Genomic DNA, 17,967 nt, shown 5'->3' with positions numbered 1-17,967 from the left:
TCAGGGGTGGAAATGTCCCTTATGCTGTGTGAGAAGATCCAGCTGAGAGAGCTGTTTACTCGGTGCTTTGTGCTGAACTGTGTGACTGGAGCTGTGTGTTGGATATTGAGTGTGTTTATTGGAAGCATTTCCCTCTGATTTCCAGGCTGAGTTTTGTTGATGCCTCATTCCTGAATATGAGAGGGTGAGGTGTAATTATCTGGAGGTGCAGAGTGTCTTAACGATTCTCACTGATTTCCTTTTGTGTGTCAGTGTTGGGATCAACGAGGAGAAAGTGAGGACTGCGGATGCTGGAGATCAGAGTCGAGAGTGTGGTGCTGGAAAAGCGCATCAGGTCAGGACGGATCTGAGGAGCAGGAGAATTGACATTTCGGGCATAAGCCTTTCATTCCTGATGAAGGGCTTATGCCTGAAATGTCGATTCTCCTGCTCCCCCGCAATGTTGGGAGCTAGTTATTTTCATGCTGATCATTCTGCAGTGTATGAACAAAGCTCCTCATGGTTAGCAGGGTTAGATCACACAGAATGTCAGGAAGACTAGCCATTTGGATGCGGAACTGGCTTGAAAGTGGTGTTGAGGGTTGCTTTTCAGACTGGCGGCCTGTGGCCAATAATGTGCCACAAGGATGGCTGCTAAGTCCACTGCTTTTTGTCATTTATACAAATGATTTGAATGTGAACAGAGGAGGTACAGTTGGTAAGTTTGCAGATGACACCAAAATTGGAGGTGTAGTGGACAGCGAAGAAGGTTACCTCAGAATACAACAGGATCTTGATCACATGGGCCAATGGGCCAAAGAGTGGTAGATGGAATTTAATTTAGATAAATATTAGGTGCTGCATTTTAGAAATGCAAATCAGAGCGGGATTTATATACTTAATGGTAAGGTCCTGAGGAGTTTTGCTCAACAATGAGATTTTGGAGTGGGGGTTCATAATTCCTTGAATGTGGAGTCACACGTAGACAGATTAGTTAAAAAGGCATTTGGTATGCTCTCCTTTATTGGATAGTGCATTGAGTATAAGACTTGGGAGATCATGTTGCAGCTGCACAGGGCAGCGATTAGGCCACTATTTGAATACTACATGCGCGTCTGGTCACCCTTTCACAGAAAGGAGGTCATGAAACTTGAGAGGATTCAGAAAAGATTTACAAGGATGTTGCCAGAGTGGGTGGCTTGAGCTATAGGGAGAGGCTGAAGAGACTGGAACAATTTTCCCTGAAGCATCGGAGGCTGAGGGATTACCTTATAGAGGTTTATAAAATAATGAGGGGCATGGACAGGGTAAATAGACAAGGTCTTTTCTGCAGTGTGAGGGAGTCCAAAACTAGGGGGCAAGATTTAAAAGGGTCCTAAGGGGCAATGTTTTCACGCAGAAAGTGGTGCATGTATGGAATAAGCTGCCAGAGGAAGTCGTGGAGGCTTGTACAATTACAGCATTTAATAGGCATTGAGATGGGTATATGAACAGAAAGGGTTTAGAGAGATATGGGCCAAGTGCTGGCAAATGGGACTAGATTAATTTCGGATATCTGGTCGGTAGAACGAAGGGCCTTTTTCAATGCTGTACCTCTCTCTGACTATGACACCCCAGTGTGGTGATTTGTCATTGAGTCCTCATAGCAGAGAAACAGACCCTTTGGTGAAGTTACCCCTCAGGTCCTTTTTACGTCTTTCCCCTCTCACCTTAAAATTCTCTCCTCTAGATTTGGACTCCCACACCCTTGGAAAAGAATCTTAGCTATTCACCCAACAATGCCCTTATAAAGCTTTGTAAGGTCGCCGTCAGCCTCTGATGTTTCTGGAAAAATAGCCCCAGTCTATTCTGCCTCTCCCTGTAACTTAAACCTTCCAACCCTGGCAACATCCTTGTAAATTGTTTCTGAACCCTTTCAAGTTTCACATCATCCTTCCTTTAGAAGGATGACCAAAATTGCATGCAGTGTTCCAAACTGGCCTCACCAATATCCTGTACAGCCATAAAATGAAATCCCAACTCCTATACTCGATGTTCTGACCAATGAGGGCAGGTGTACCAAGTGCCTTCTTCACCACCATCTTTAACTGTGACTCCACTTTCAAGTAACTATGTACCTGCTCTCACAGGTCTGTTTGTTTGGCAACACTCCCCAGGGCCTTACCATCAACTGAGGTGGTCACTCCCCAGACACAGGATAAGGACAGCTGGGTTACTGTCAGGGGGAAGAAAGGGAACTGACGGTCACAGCAGGGATCCCCTGGGGCCGTATCCCTCAGCAATAAGTATACCATTTTGGATACTGCTGGTGGGGACTGCCTACCAGGGGTAAGCCACAGTTGTCAGGTCTCTGGCACTGAGCCTGGCACTGTGCCTCAGAAAGGAAGGGGGGGGGGAAATAGAAAAGCGCTAGTGGTAGGGGACTCAATAGTTAGATGGATTAACAGGAGATTTTGTGGTCAGGAATGGGACTCCCGGAAGGTTTGTTGCCTCCCTGGTGCCAGGGTCCGGGATGTTGCCGATCGGGTTTACAGGATTCTGACGGGGGAGGGTGAGCAGCCAGAAATCATGGTACATATTGGCACCAATGATATAGCCAGGAAAGGGATTCAGAATCTGAAAAGGAACTACAGAGAGTTAGGTTGGAAGCTGAAGAGCAGGTCCAATAGAGTAGTGATTTCAGATTTGCTACCGGTGCCACGGGACAGTGAGATGAGGAACAGTCAGCGAATGCAGCTTAACATGTGGCTGCGAGGCTGGTGCAGGAGCTAGGGCTTCAGATACCTAGACCATTGGGATACCTTCTGGGGAAGGTGGGACCTGCATATGAAGGGCGGGTTGCACCTGAACTGGAGGGGCACAAATGTCCTGGGTGGGAGATTTGCTCGTGTGATTCGGGAGGGTTTAAACTAATTTGGCAGAGGGGTGGGAATCAGAGCCACATGTCTAATAGGGGGTCAGTTGCAGACGTGACAGTGACAGGATATATTGAATCTAAAAGGAAGGTTTCTCACGCGATGAAACAAAGGGATCTGTTAAAGTGTGTCTGCTTTAATGCAAGAGTGTCCGAAATAAGAGTGACAAACTGAGAGCATGGATCAGTACTTGGGGATACGATGATGTGACCATAATGGAGATGTGGGTTTCACTGGGGCAGGAATGGTTGTTTGATGTTCCAGGGTTAAGAATGTTTAAAAAGAACAGGGAAGGTGGAAAAAGAGGAGGGGGTGTAGCATTGCTAATCAGAGAGTGCATCACAGCTACAAAAACAAAGGTTGTTGAGGAAGGTTTGTCTACCGAGTCAGGATGGGTGAACATTCGCAACGACAAGGGAACAGCCACTGCATTGGGGGTTTTCTACAGACCACCTAATAGCTGTAGAGAGATTGAAGAATGCATAGGTGGGCAGATTCTGGAAAAATGCAAAAGTAGCAGGGTTGTAGTTATGGGTGATTTCAACTTTCCCAATATCGACTGGAACCTCCTAAGTGTAGATGGTTTGGAAGGGAGCCAATTTTGTCAGGTGTGTTCAGGAGGGTTTCCTTACTCAGTATGTAGACAGACCGACGAGGGGAGAGGCCATTTTGTATTTGGTGCTCTACAACGAGCCAGGACAGGTGTCAGATCTCGCGGTGGGAGAACACGTTAGTGACAGTGATCACAGCTGCCTAACATTTAGTATAGCCTTACAGAGGAAAAGGAACAGTTACCGAGGGAAGATATTTAATTGGAGAAAAGGAAATTATGACGCTACCAGACAGGAGTTGGGAAGTATAGACTGGGAGCAACTGTTCCACAGAAAGGGCACAGCAGACATGTGGAGACTATTTAAGGAGCAGTTGTTGCGAGTGATGCACAAATTTGTTCTTCTGAGACAGGTAAGAAGGGGTAAGATTAAAGAACCTTGGATGACGAGAACAGAGGAAATTCTCGTCAAAAGGAAGAAGGCAGCTTACGTAAAGTGGAGGAAGCAAGGATCTAGCACAGCTTTAGAGGATTACAGACTTGCTAGAAAGGAGCTTAGAAATGGACTGAGGAGAGCCAGGAGGGGGCACGAAAAAGGTTTGGCAGGTAGGATGAGGGAGTTTTACTCATACGTGAGGAATAAGAAAATGACCAGGGAAAAGGTAGGCCAATCAAGGGTAGCGTAGGGAACTTGTGCATGGAGTCTGAGCAGATAGGGGAAGCTCTAAATTAGTTTTTTGCTTCAGTTTTCACCAAGAAAAGGAAACTTTTTATAAATGAAATCTTAGAGGAGCTGGGTTGCAGTCTTGACCAGATCAAGATTCATGAAGTTGATGTGCTAGACATTTTGGAAAATATTAAGCTTGATAAGTCCCCAGGGCCAGACCAGATTAATCCTAGGCTGCTCCGGGAAGCGAGAAAGGAGGTTGCTAAGCCACTGGCGAGGATATTTGCCTCCTCACTCTCCACAGGAGTCGTACCAGAGGATTGGAAGGAGGCGAATGTTGTTCCTCTTTTCAAGAAGGGTAATAGGGAAATCCCTGGCAATTACAGACCAATCAATCTTACGTCTGTGGTCAGCAAAGTTGTGGAAAGAATTCTGAGGGCTAGGATTTATGACTATTTGGCAAAGCATAGTGTGATTAAAGGCAGTCAGCATGGCTTTGTGAGGGGCAGGTCATGCCTCACAAATTTTACTGAGTTCTTTGAAGAGGTGTCAAGACAGGTCGACGATGGTACAGCAGTGGATGTGGTGTATATGGATTTCAGCAAGGCATTTGATAGGGTTCCCCATGGTAGGCTCATTCATAAAGTCAGGAAGTATGGGATACAGGGAGATTTGGCGATCTGGATTCAGAATTGGCTGGCTGACAGAAGGCAGAGAGCGGTTGTAGATGGAAAGTATTCTGCCTGGAGGACAGTGTTGAGTGGGGTCCCGCAGGGCTCTGTTCTTGGGCCTCTGTTCTTTGTAGTTTTTATAAATAATTTGGATGAGGAGGTTGAGGGGTGGGTTAGTAAATTTGCAGATGACACAAAGGTTGGAGGTGTTGTCGATAGTATAGCGGGCTACTGCAGGCTGCAGCACAACATAGACAGGATGCAGAGCTGGGCTGAGAAAAGGCAGATGGAGTTCAACCTGGATAAATGCGAAGTGATGCATTTTGGAAGGTCAAACTTGAATGCTGAATATAGGATTAAAGACAGGATTCTTGGCAGAGTGGAGGAACAGAAGGATCTGGGTGTGCAAGTACATAGATCCCTCAAAGTTGCCACCCAAGTGGATAGGGTTGTTAAAAAAGCAAATGGTGTTTTGGCTTTCATTAACAGGGGGATTGAGTTTAAGAGCCGCGAGGTTTTGCTGCAGCTTTACAAGTTCCTGGTGAGACCACACTTGGAATATTGTGTCCCGGTCTGGTCGCCCTACTATAGGAAAGATACAGAGGCTTTGGAGAGGGTGCAAAGAAGGTTTACCAGGATGCTGACTGGACTGGAGGGCTTGCCTTATGATGAAAGGTTGAATAAACTAGGACTTTTCTCTCTGGAGTGAAGGAGGAAGAGAGGAGACCTGATCAAGGTGTACAAAATAATGAGAGGAATAAATAGAGTTAATAGCCAGATACGTTTCCCAGGGCAGGATTGACTGGTACGAGAAGTCATAGTTTGAAGATATTAGGAGGAAGATATAAAGGAGACGTCAGAGATAGGTTTTTTAGCTACACAGAGTTATGAATGCATGGAATGAGTTACCAGCGGTGGTGGTGGAAGCAGAGTCATTGGGGACATTTAAGCGACTGCTGGACATGCACATGGATAGCAGTGAGTTGAGGGGTCCGTAGGTTGTTACTATATTTTACATTAGGATTAAATCTCGGCACAACATCGTGGGCCAAAGGGCCTGTTCTGTGCTGTACTTTTTTATGTTCTATGTTGTACGTTCTATCAACTGTATAAGTCCTGCCCTCTTACCAAAATGCAACACCTCACATTTATCTAAATTAAATTCCATCTGCCACTTCTCAGCCCATTGGTCCTTTTGAACAAGGTCCCATTGTGCTTCACTGTCCTATAGTGCACTGTCATATTTTGGTGTCGTCTGCAACTTTACTAACCATACCACCTATGTTCACATTCAAATCATTTATATGAATGATGAAAAGCAGCAGACCCAGCACTGATCCTTGTGGCACACCACTGGTCACAGGCCTCCACTTTGAATGACAACCCTCTACCACGATCCTCGTCTCTTACCTTCAAGCCAATGTTGTATCCAATTGGTTATCTCCCTGGATGCTATGCGATCTAATCTGACGAATCCTTTTACCATGAGGAACCTTGTTGAACACTTTATTAAAGTCCATATTAACAACATTTACCATTCTGCCTTCATCAGTCTTCTTTGTTACTTCTTCAAAAAGCTTAATCAAGTTAGTGAGACATGAATTCCCAGACACAAAACCATGCGGACTATCCCTAATCAGTCCTTGCCTTTTCCAATTCATGTAAATCCTGCCCCTTTGAATTCCCTCCAACAACTTACCCAGCACTGATGGAGGCTCACTGGTCTATAGTTCCTTGGCTTTTCTCACCGACTTTCTTAAATAATAGCACCTCAGTAGTCAACCTTCAGTCTTCTGACACTTCAATCATGGCTATCAGTGATACAAATATCTCAACAAGGTGCCCAGTAAACTCTTCCGTTGCTTCCCACAAAGTTCTGGGAAATACCTAATCAGGTCCCAGGGATTTATCTACTTATATGCGCTTTAAGACCACCAGCATCTCCTCTTCTGTAATCTGAACTCTTTTGAAGACATCACTATTTATTTCCCCAAATTCCCTGACTTCCATTCCTTCTCCACAGTAAATACTGATGCAAAATATTTGTTTAGTATCTCACCCATCTCTAGTGGTTCCAAACATAGATGGTCATGTTGATTTTTGACAGAGTCCTATTCTCTCTCTAGTTAATCTTTTGGCCTTAACATATTTATAGAATCTCTTTATATTCTCCATAACTCCACTTGCCAAAGCTATCTCATGTCCCCTTTGTACCCTCTGACCTTCTTCTTAAGAATATCCCAACACCCCTTGTACTCTTCAAGGGATTCACTTGATGCCAACTCTCTGTACCTAATGTATGCGTCCTTTCTCTTGACCGGAGCCTCAATGTCTGTAGTCATCCAGCATTCCATTCAACGACCAGCCTTGCCCTTCACACTATCAGGAACATATTGTCTCTGAACACTCATTATTTCATTCTTAAAGGCTTCCCATTTCCTAACAATCCCTTCACTTGCATATAGTCTACTTTAATTAACTTTTCAAAGTTCCTGTCTAATACTGTCAAAATTAGCCTTACTCGAAATATGGAATTTTAATTTTTTGATCAGCTCCGTCCTTTTCCATAACTATTTTCAAACTAATAGAATTATGTCCACTTGTCCGAAAGTGCTCTCCCATTGACACTTCAGGCACTTGCTCTGCCTTATTTCCCAACAGAACTTCAAATATTGTTCCTTCTCTAATAGGTACATCCACAAATTGAATAATAAAGTTTTCTTGTACATACTTAACAAATTCCTCCCCATACAGGCACTTAACACTATGACAGTCCCAGTCTATGTTTGGAAAGTTAAAATCCCCTACAGTTAGAACCCTATTTTTCTTCCAGAAATCTGAGTTCTTCTTACATATTTGCTTCTCAATTTGCCGCTGAACTCTTAGGGGGCCTCTAATACAATTCCAACGAGGTGATCACCCCTTTCTTATTGTTTTAAGTTCCACCTATATAGCTGCATTGGATGATCTCCCAGGAATATCCTTCCTAAATACAGCCGTAATGATCTCCCTAACCAAAAATACCATTTCCCTCTCTGTTGCCTTCCTTTCTTTCCTTCGGATAGCATTTTTATCCCGGAACATTAAGTTGCCAGTCCTGTCCATCCCTGAAGCACATTTTTGTCACAGCTATGAGACCCAGTTCCATGCTCCCAACCACATTCATCTGCCTTACCTATCAGGCCTCTGGCATTGAAGTAAATGCAGTTTAACTTCTCAGTCTTATCTTGTTCCCTGCCAAGCCCTTGTCTGCCTTGACTATTAGACTTGCTCCTTCTGTCTACTGTACCAGCCTCAGCCTTTTCTTGCTATCGCTTTGGTTCCCCAACATCCCTTTCCTTACTAGTTTGAAGCGTCCTGAGTAGTACGAGCAAATTTTAAGGATATTGATTCCCTTCAAACTCATCCATCTTTGACATGTAATCTGTATCTCTGAAGAAATCCCAATGGTTCAAAAATGTGAATCTTTGCCACCTCCAACACTCTATCCTGATGTGGTTACGTCCTGGTGAGGACTGTCATGGTGAAGTAAACCTCGAATTATTAATTAGGAGTAGGGGTTTGCCCTTTAAGCTCTAGAATCTGCTCCAGCGTTTATAGAAACATCAGAAGTAGTAAAAAGAGTGGGTCTTTTGGTTCTTTGATCCTGCTATGCTATTCATTTTGGTCTTGGCTGACTATCCAATTTAATAGCCTTTTTCTATCTTTCCCCATATCCTTTTCTCTCTTTCGCTCCAACTGCGATATCCAATGTCTTCTGAAAATGACATAATGTTTTGACTTCAACTCCCTTCTGTGACCACAAGTTCCACAGGCTCAGCATTCTTTGGGTGAATAGGTTTCTCCTCATCTCAATCCTGAATGGCTTACCCCATAATTCTAAAATATGACCCCTTGCTCTGGACTCTCCAGTCACTGGGTACATCTTTCCTGCATCCAACCTGTCTAGTGCTGTTAGAATATGATAGATTTCTTTGAGATTCCTCCTCATGCATCTGAATTCCAGCAAATATGATCCTAACCAATTCAACCTCTGTTAATAAGCCTGCCCTGCCACTTCAGGAATCATTCTGGTAAACATCCCCTGCACTTCCTCCACAGCAAGAACATCCTGCCTCAGATAAGGAGACCAAATTGCATACATGACTCCAAATGGGGTCAGACCAAAGTCCTGTACAGTTGCATTCAGACATCCTTTTACTTGAATCCTCTTGCTATGAAGAGCAACATACTATTTGCCTTCTTGACTGCTCGCTACACCTACATGCTTATTTTTCATCAAATGGTGCACGAGGACACCCAGATCTTGTTGCACCTCTCCTCTCCCATTCAGATTATAATCTGCTTTCCTGCTTTTGCAACTAAAGTGTATGACTTCATATTTATCCACATTATACTTCATCTGCAGCTTCATCAAGTGCCCACTCACTCAACTTGTCCAAATCACACTGAAGTTTCCCTGCATCTTCTTCACACTTCATTTCCCCACCTGTCTTTGTGCCATCTGCAAATTTGGAGTTATTATATTTAGTTCCCTCGTCCAAGTTATTAACGTATATAGTTAATAGCTGGGGTCCTAGCTTTGATCTTTCTCATACCACACTAATCACTGCCTGCCATTTACTTATTCGTCCTCTTTGTTTAGTGATGGCTCACTAGTTTTCTAGCCATCTCAAAACACTACACCCAATCTAATGTGGTTTAATCTTGTATGCTAATTTCTTACGTAGAAAACGTTAAAAAACCTCTTTGTCAAAACCTCCTAGAAGTCCAAATAAATCACATCCACTTGCTCCCCCCATCAATCTTATGAGTCACTCCTTGAAGAATTTCATTTGATGTGTCAAGCATGATTTCCCTTCTGTAAATCTGTGCTGACTGTCTGATGCTGCCACTGTTTTCCAATAAGATGATGGCTGATTTGTGTACACTGCAAGCCCACCTACACCAGATAACCTTGCTTTTAAGAGTCTATCTAGCTCTGCCTTAAAAATATTCAAGGGCATCAATCACCATTAGCAGACGAGAGTTCCAAAGACACTGTTCCACGTGTTTTCTCACATATTTAAAATAGTGTCCTCCAGTTCTAGATTCTCAGATGAGAGAAAACATTCTCTACACATCCATCCTGCCAAAAGTCATCAGTATGCTTCAATCAAATCACCATTCCTTCTAAACTCTCAAGGTTACAAGCCTGTCAGAAAGTCTGTCCATTCCAAGTATTAGTCTGGTAAGTTCAGTCTAAATTGCTTCCAACGTATTTCCATCCTTCCTTAAAGAAGGTGATCAATTCTGCACGGAGATGATCTTATCAGTGTGCTGTATAACTGAAGCAAAACCTCCCTACTGTTGCATTCAGTTCCAGTCATGGTGAAAACATTTTGTCAGTTTTCCTAATGGCTCACCGTACCTGTAGAGAAACCTTTTGCATTTCATGCATGAGGATACCTGGACCCTCTGTACCCCAGAGCTCTGCCATCTCTCACCATTTAGATAATATGCTTCATTTGCTTCATCCCACCAAAATACAGTAGTTGAGAGAGGTGTGGTGGTTTTCCTTGGATGTGTTTGACCTGAAGCCCTGACAGTCGATGGACTCGATATTGACTACTTCCCTCCCTGTCAGTAAGATGGGACATTCCCAGGGATGGTGATGGGGGAGTCTGGGATGTTTCCAGATTGACACGGTTCAGTGATCAATCTGTGGCAACTCTCCTTCATTTGGGAATTTCTCTGCAGACCTTGGAAGGAGAAACTTCACAGATTTCACTGGGCTGAGATCAAACTTCATCTTATTATTGGACTTTGTAGTGATTGTTTAACATTTGTTTCTTTGACCACTTTGAGTCAACTAAGTTGTGGTGGACTAGAGTCACATGTAGAACAGACCAGGCAGTCGTAGCAGGTTTCCTTCACTGAAGGACAACATTTGGGTTTTTAGGACAAGCTGAAAATTCTCATGTTTTTGTTCTGAATGTATTCATCAAATTCCAAAATTGATTAAATTCACTGTTAATCAATTAATGGTGTGGTTGAGATGAAGAGAAGAGATGTCTTCAAAGGGAAACTGGATAAGCACACGAGGGGGAAAAGGATCAGAAGGATTTGCTGATAGATTGAGAAGAAGAGCAGTGAGAGGAGGCTCCTGTGACGTATGGACCAAATTGAAATGGAAGACTGTCACTGACTGAGGAGTGGGCACCTTCAGCAAAGGAGGAGAGGGAGTTGGGGGGAATTATGTTTCCTTTTTCTATTTTACAGAAGGATTACACTGTACTACACCAGAGAATACAGAGAGGATAGACACCACAGTTAGATGCTGACCATCCCCCAAGAAACAACTGCACGACTGTGGAGAGACATTCAATCCCTTCGCAGCATTGCTCAGCACTGAGAAGGTTGGGCAGTAAAACCATCACCTGGAGATTGGTCAGGTCAGGGGAGCTTTGACATACCATCAGATTTGAAACTGGTCAGTAAGCGTGGAGCCTTCCAGCAGAAGCAACCTTTCTGAAGGTTTGGCTGTCGGTGATCGGTCAGGCTGAGGTTGTGAGCAAGTGTGCATGGGCTCCAAGTGTTGTGAGAAAAACTCCAATAATTCATCAAGCCTCATGGACCACTGACTCATTCCTACAGGCAAGAGACTGTTCTTGTGTGAAGTGGGCTCCACAGGCCCGTAATATCTCACTACAAGCAAGTGTGCATCTGTTAGAACCATTGCTAAAGACAGTTCCATGGAAGAGAAACCATTCAAGTGTGCAGTTTGTGATAAATCTTTTGTGACTTCTACAAGGCTCCTGGCACACCAGATGATTCACACAGGGGAGAAACCCTTCAGGTGTGAGGTTTGTGAGAAGGCTTTCACCTCTTCTTCCCAACTGCTGAGGCACCAGAGAATGCACACAGGGCAGAAACCATTCACATGCAAGGTATGTGATAAATCATTCTCGATCTTATCAAACCTACGGGTACACCAACGGATTCACACAGGAGAGAAACCATTTGTATGCGAGGTGTGTGACAAATCATTCTCAGACACATCAACGCTCCGCAGACATCAACGAATTCACACGGGTGAGAAACGATTTGCGTGTGAACTGTGTGACAAATTGTTCTTGACATTGTCGCAACTTCGTGTCCACCAACGTGTTCACACTGGGGAGAAACCATTCAAGTGCAAGGTGTGTGACAGAAATTTCTCAAGATCATCTAACCTCTTGGTCCATCAGAGGCTGCACACAGGGAAGAAACCATTCAAGTGTGAGGTGTGTGATAAATTATTCTTGACGTCATCAAACCTCCGAGTACACCAACACATCCACACAGGGGAGAAACCATTCAAGTGTGAGGTGTGTAACAAATCATTCTCAACTTCTTCACTCCTCCTTGCACACCACCGCATTCACACGGGGGAGAAACCATTCACATGCGAAGTTTGTGACAAATCATTCTCAGAGTCATCAAACCTCCGTGTACACCAACGTGTTCACACGGGGGAGAAACCTTTCAGGTGTAACGTGTGTGACAAATCATTCTCACAGTCATCAACCCTCTGCCTCCACCAACGAATTCACACAGGGGAGAAACCATTCACATGTGAGGTGTGTGACAAATCGTTCTCAAAGTCATCGAATCTCCTGTACCATTGGAGAATTCACACAGGACAGTAACCCTTCAAGTGTAAGGTTTGTGACAAAGCTTTTATAATATCTTCAATCCTCCTGGAACACACAGAATTTGCACGAAGTGCTCCTCAGTTACAATGTTTATAAAAAGACTTTTGCACAGTCAGAGTATCTCTTGGACTATCAACACACTCACACAGGGGAGAAAATCTGACAATCTGGGTTCAGCAATATAGGTTCCACATAGTTATTGGACCTTGTAGGACATCAGCAGACCCACTTGCCAAGTTCTTGTCCATCAATACTCCAATTAATCTCAGGTTTGACAGTTCAAGTGACCTTCAGCCACAACCAGTTTTTGACAGATGGGAGTTTCAGATTTCTTGTCCCCCTTTTGTGAAGAGGTATTTGCTGAATTCATCTCTGAACAGCCTCACTCTAATTTTAATGTTCTGCCCCTTGTTCTGGAGTCTCCTCACAGGATGGACACAATGTAATAATGTTATGTTCACCATACCTTCTCCCAAGTTTAATTTCAAGTTCTGGAAGAGATCTTGAATCATTTTGAGACACTTTATTATTTTGATGTAAGTTGTATATAGTGTTTGTCTGCTATTTTTTCAATATTTTCTATAGCTTTATAATCTGTAATAAATCACACTTTGTAATCACCCAAACTACCAGATTTGTCAGCATGGTGTGCATCTATTCACTGACTGACTCAAATTCATACGATAACAGATCTGTAAATAATAAATTGGTCAATGTTGCTGTGGGTTATGTTATATTCTTTACTCAGCGAGTTGTGAGTTTGTGGAATGCCCTGCCAGTAGCAGTGGTGGACTCTCCCTCTTTATGGGCAATTAAACGGGCATTGGATAGGCATATGGAGGATAGTGGGCTAGTGTAGGTTAGTTGGGCTTGGATCGGCGCAACATCGAGGGCCAAAGGGCCTGTACTTCGCTGTATTTTTCTATGTTCTATGTTCTGTAACACAGGGACAAAACAAATTAGCCTCACTATTGCAACATAATGAAATTAAAATATTCAACAACCCTCCAAATTACTCATTTGTTCCTAACCAGACTTTGCAAATAACAGAGCTTTCACATCAGACTTACAGCTTAAAGAAAAATTAATTATTAATTTTGCAACCTTAATGAATCATAGATAAACAACAAGGCAATTTCTATGATTTCTATGATCTCAGTCAATCTTTAAACACAAGCCCCCACTCTCACACAGGCAATCAGACAGGCAGACACAGTTAAAGCATTAATTAAAAGAAAAATATAAGAATTATAATTGAAAAATAACCTTCTTCACAATGGGTACCAGGCCTTCAGAAATCCGTGCAGAATGGAGTTGTACACAGGCAAGTAAACTATGCCTTGCTTGAATTCTGAAGTCACCAATTCATGCAACTATTCACACAGAATGGTATTCTCATATCAGAACAACCAATGAGTTGACAACTGCAGTGAAACCATGGAGACAGTGACTTTGTTGGCCCACACTGGACATCTTTTAATGGACCAATTCAACATCCGACCAGTTGTCAGTCCTGAGGAGAGCAACATGTTGGTCCAAAATCATCTGTAGAGCAGTAATTAAGTTGCATTGATTTTCCAGGCCAGTTTCCAGCAGTAGATACTTGTTCTCTTTCATTTTGCTGTTCAAAGATCAACTCTTAACTTCAATTTACAGTTCCAAAACAAAATTGAGACAGTAGAGATTGTCTCAGTAGTTGGGATATTTTCTCCATTTGGGTAATTTCCAGTTCACTCAAAGCGTAATGTTCCCCAAGAAAGAAAGACTTGCATTTATATTATCAATTTGCACATTCTGCAAAAACCTTGTGTAGAGATGACTTGTGGTATCGTATTCCCCAGTCATTCATGAAGTATCTGAATTTTTTACTCATAAATTGAGGTCTGTTTCACTGATCACAATATCAGGAATGTCACGATGACTGAAGTGCATTTTCAGCCATTCTACAATCTCACTGGGAGTCACTGACCTCAGCTGCTCAAACTCCCCACTGTCTGAATAGTGGTCGACTGTGATGAGATCATCAGTTCCAGTGAGAGTGAAGTGGTCTACTCCAAGCTTCATCCATGGGCTGTCTGAGATGTCAAGAGTCTTGAGCAGCTGTTCACATTGTTTAGCTTGATGTTCATTACAAGTAGTGTATTGGTCACCTTAATCTGAGTGTAAAAGTGCACTCCCTATAGGATTTGAATACATGATATCACTTTGGTCATAAAGTAAAGGATCTTCATTAGAAAAGACTCAACCTATTGCAAGATACTGAATTCCAGTGAAGTAGCCAAAGAAAAAAAACTGAACGACAGAATAATTACCCATCTGAACATGTCTTAGAATTGGAGATGCAACTAAAGTATCAGTTCCTTTTATATAAACTGGGAGCATGACATTTTTTCAGATGGAAACAAATATTGCAGCTTAACTTGTTTACACAGAAGTACAAACTCAACATCAGTAAACAACTCAGACAAAACTACTGAATATAGATTTTGTTTACAGCAGAGGGGTAAACTGTAGTGAGACAGAAGAGAATGCTGAGGCTAACACAGAAGTTACAGAGAGCGAGTTAAATGGGCAAGAGTACAACAGAGGACTGATGAATCAAACTGCATTTATTTCAATGCAAGAGGTTTTAGAGGTAAGGGAGGTGACCTAAGGGTATGGATGGGTATGTGGAATTGGGATATCAAGCTATTACAGAAACATAGCTGAGGGAAGGACAGGATTAGATTAGATCAGATTCCCTACAGTGTGGAAACAGACCCTTCAGCCCAACAAGTCCACGCTGACCCTCCGAAGAGTAACCCACCCAGACCCATTTCCCTCTGACAAATGCACCTAATACTATGGGCAATTTAGCATGGCCAATTCGCATGGCCTACACATCTTTGGATTGTGGGAGGAAACCCAGGCAGACACGGGGAGAATGTGAGAACTCCACACAGATAGTTGCCCAAGGTGGGAATCGAACCCAGGTCTCTGGTGCTGTGAGACAGCAGTGCTAGCCACTGTGCCACCCTGGACTGGCAGGTCAACGTTCCAGGGTACTGAAGGGGAGGCAAGAGAGAAGGGGAAGCAGTGTTTATGATTAAGGAAAATACCATGGCAATACTGATATTCCTGAAAGATTGTCCAATGAAGGTTGAAGGAGTGTAACTGAGAAATAAGAGATGACGTCTGTGACGGGATTGTAGCCCTCCCAATTGATAGCAAAACATTGAGGAGCAAATCGCAACATGACCTCCCAACTCCTGTACTCAATACTCTGACCAATAAAGAAAGGCATCCCAAACACCTTCTTCACTATCCTATCCACCTGCAATTCCACTTTCAAGGAGCTATGAACCTGCACTCGAAGATCTCTTTGTTCAGCAACACTCCCTAGGACCTTACCATTAAGTGTATAAGTCCTGCTAAGATTTGTTTTCCCAAAATGCAGCACCTCGCATTTATCTGAATTAAACTCCATCTGCCACTTCTCAACCCATTAGCCCATCTGGTCAAGATCCTGTTGTAATCTGAGGTATCCCTCTTCGCTGTCCAGTACGGCATGGACGGGTAGGGCCGAAGGGTCTGTTTCCATGCGTACATCTCTATGACTCTATAAATATGTGCGGAGATTTAGAATAATAAAGTTGTGATAGTAGGAGATTTCAAGTTTCCAAGCAAAGACTGGACTGCCATAGTGTTAAAGGGCTTGGATAGGAAGGAGTTTGTTAAGTATGTTAAGAGGCAAGACTTGACTCCTCTATTGGAAAGTAAGGCAGGGCAAGTCTCTGAAGTGTTGGTAGGGATGTTAATTCTATTAGTTTTAAAATAGATATGCAAAAGGATAGATCTGGTCCACAACTTAATTTTTTAAATTGGGGCAAGGCCAAATTTGATGGTATTAGACAGGTACTTTCAAAATTGGTTTAATGGTAGGAGACAGAGTGGTGGTAGATGGTTGTTTTTTCAGATTGGTGTCTGTGGCTCAAGGATCAGTGCTGGGTCCACTTATTTGTCATTTCTAAATAATTTGGATATGAATACAGCTAGTTAGTAACATGGTTAGTCCATTTGCAGATGACACCAAAATTGGTGCTGTAATAGATGGTGAAGAAGGTTATCTAAGAGTACAACAGGAATTTGATCAGCTGGGACAGTAGGACAAGCAATGGTAGATGGTGTTTAATTCTGATACACGTGAGTTGTTGAATTTTGATAAAATAAACCAGGGCAGGACTTACACAGTTAATGGTAGGGCTCATGGAATGTTATCGAACAGTGCCACCTGAGGTGCAGGTACACAGTTCCTTGAAAATAGCATCACAAATAGACAGGTTGATGAAGGGCTTATGCTCGAAACATCACTTCTCCTGCTCCTCAGTTCCTGCCTGACTTCTGTGATTTTCTAGCACCACACTCTTGACTCTGATCGCCAGCATCTGCAGTCCTTATTTTCTCCTATAGTGAAGAAAGTGTTGACACACTTGCCTTCATCAGTCAGAGCATGGAGTACATGTTGTGGCTGTACAAGATAGTGGTACGGCCACATTCGGAGTAATGTACAATTCTTGTCACTATGCTATAAGGAAGATATTGTTAAATTGGAAAGTGTTCAAAATAGATTCCCAAGGATGTTACCAAGACTGGAAGGTTTGAGTTGTAAGGAGAGGCTGGTTAGCCTGGGAATTTTTCACTAGAGCATAGGATGCTGTGTGGTGATCTTGTAGAGGTTTATAAAATCACAAGGACATAGATAAGGTGAATAGCCAAGGTAGTTTCCCCATGGTAGGAAAGTCCAAAACTATATGGCATTGGTTCAAGGTGAAAGGTGAAAGATTTAAAAGGAACCTGATGATCAACGTTCTCACACGGAGGGTGGTGCATTAATGGAACAAGCTACCAGAAGAAGTGTTAAAGGCAGGTTCAATTACAACCTTTAAAAGATATTTCGACAAGTCAGAGGATAGGGAAAATTTAGAGAGATAATGGCCAAATGCAGACAAATGGGACTAGTTCAGTTTAGGAAACCTGGTTGGCATGGACAAGTTGGACCGAAGGGTCTGTTTCCATGCTTCTAATGACTACCATGACTCTATGGCTGATGCGGTTCTTCATCTCTTTGCTCATATTTGGTGAGTACAGCAGTTCTTTTACCTTTCTCCGACATGACTCGATTCCTTAATGGTTTGACTAGGATGTGGTTCAGTGTTTCATTTCTCATCTGTTCTACGATAATGACTCTCATCCCCTCATGAGAGTTTCTGTGGATTCTTCCCGATTTTCTGTTGGAAACTAACTCCGTGTGCTGGGAGCTAGTTCTTATCCCATGTGAATGGTCAGTTCTCTGTGTATTGGAAAGTAGTTATTTCCTGTCTTTTCAAATACCTACAAGACCTCCAACCATATCTTGTAACTTCTTCAGATTAGAAAATAAGGAAATACTTGCAGTTATATGGAGTCTTTCGTGACCACAAAAATGTCCCAAACCACAGTGCAGCCAAAGATGTAGTTTTTGAATTGTGGT

At 42.9% G+C, this 17,967-nt stretch overlaps 1 protein-coding gene across 2 annotated transcripts in view; it reads left to right on the top strand.

Annotated features, from left to right (window-relative positions):
- The first annotated feature begins 235 nt into the window (after positions 1-235).
- Positions 236-17,967, top strand: part of LOC122541620 (uncharacterized) — a 34,871-nt gene continuing 17,139 nt past the window's right edge. Inside the window, exons 1-3 of one of the 2 annotated variants that reach the window (XM_087979726.1) lie at positions 236-334; positions 9,867-10,012; positions 11,044-13,176. In XM_087979726.1, the coding sequence (XP_087835852.1) occupies positions 11,517-12,452 (936 nt within the window). In that variant the 5' untranslated portion in view covers positions 236-334; positions 9,867-10,012; positions 11,044-11,516 and the 3' untranslated portion in view covers positions 12,453-13,176. Of the gene's footprint in view, positions 335-5,501; positions 10,013-11,043; positions 13,177-17,967 lie in introns of those variants that run through there. The other variant, XM_087979727.1, reaches the window with a different exon arrangement.

This window comes from Chiloscyllium plagiosum, unplaced genomic scaffold, assembly GCF_037043375.1.
Source record: "Chiloscyllium plagiosum isolate Xiang-an unplaced genomic scaffold, Cpla_swu_hap1 HiC_scaffold_35, whole genome shotgun sequence".
NCBI classification, from domain to species: Eukaryota; Metazoa; Chordata; class Chondrichthyes; order Orectolobiformes; family Hemiscylliidae; genus Chiloscyllium; species Chiloscyllium plagiosum.
The sequence above is the reverse complement of the archived record's forward strand: the minus strand, read 5'-3'. Positions and strand labels throughout refer to the sequence as shown.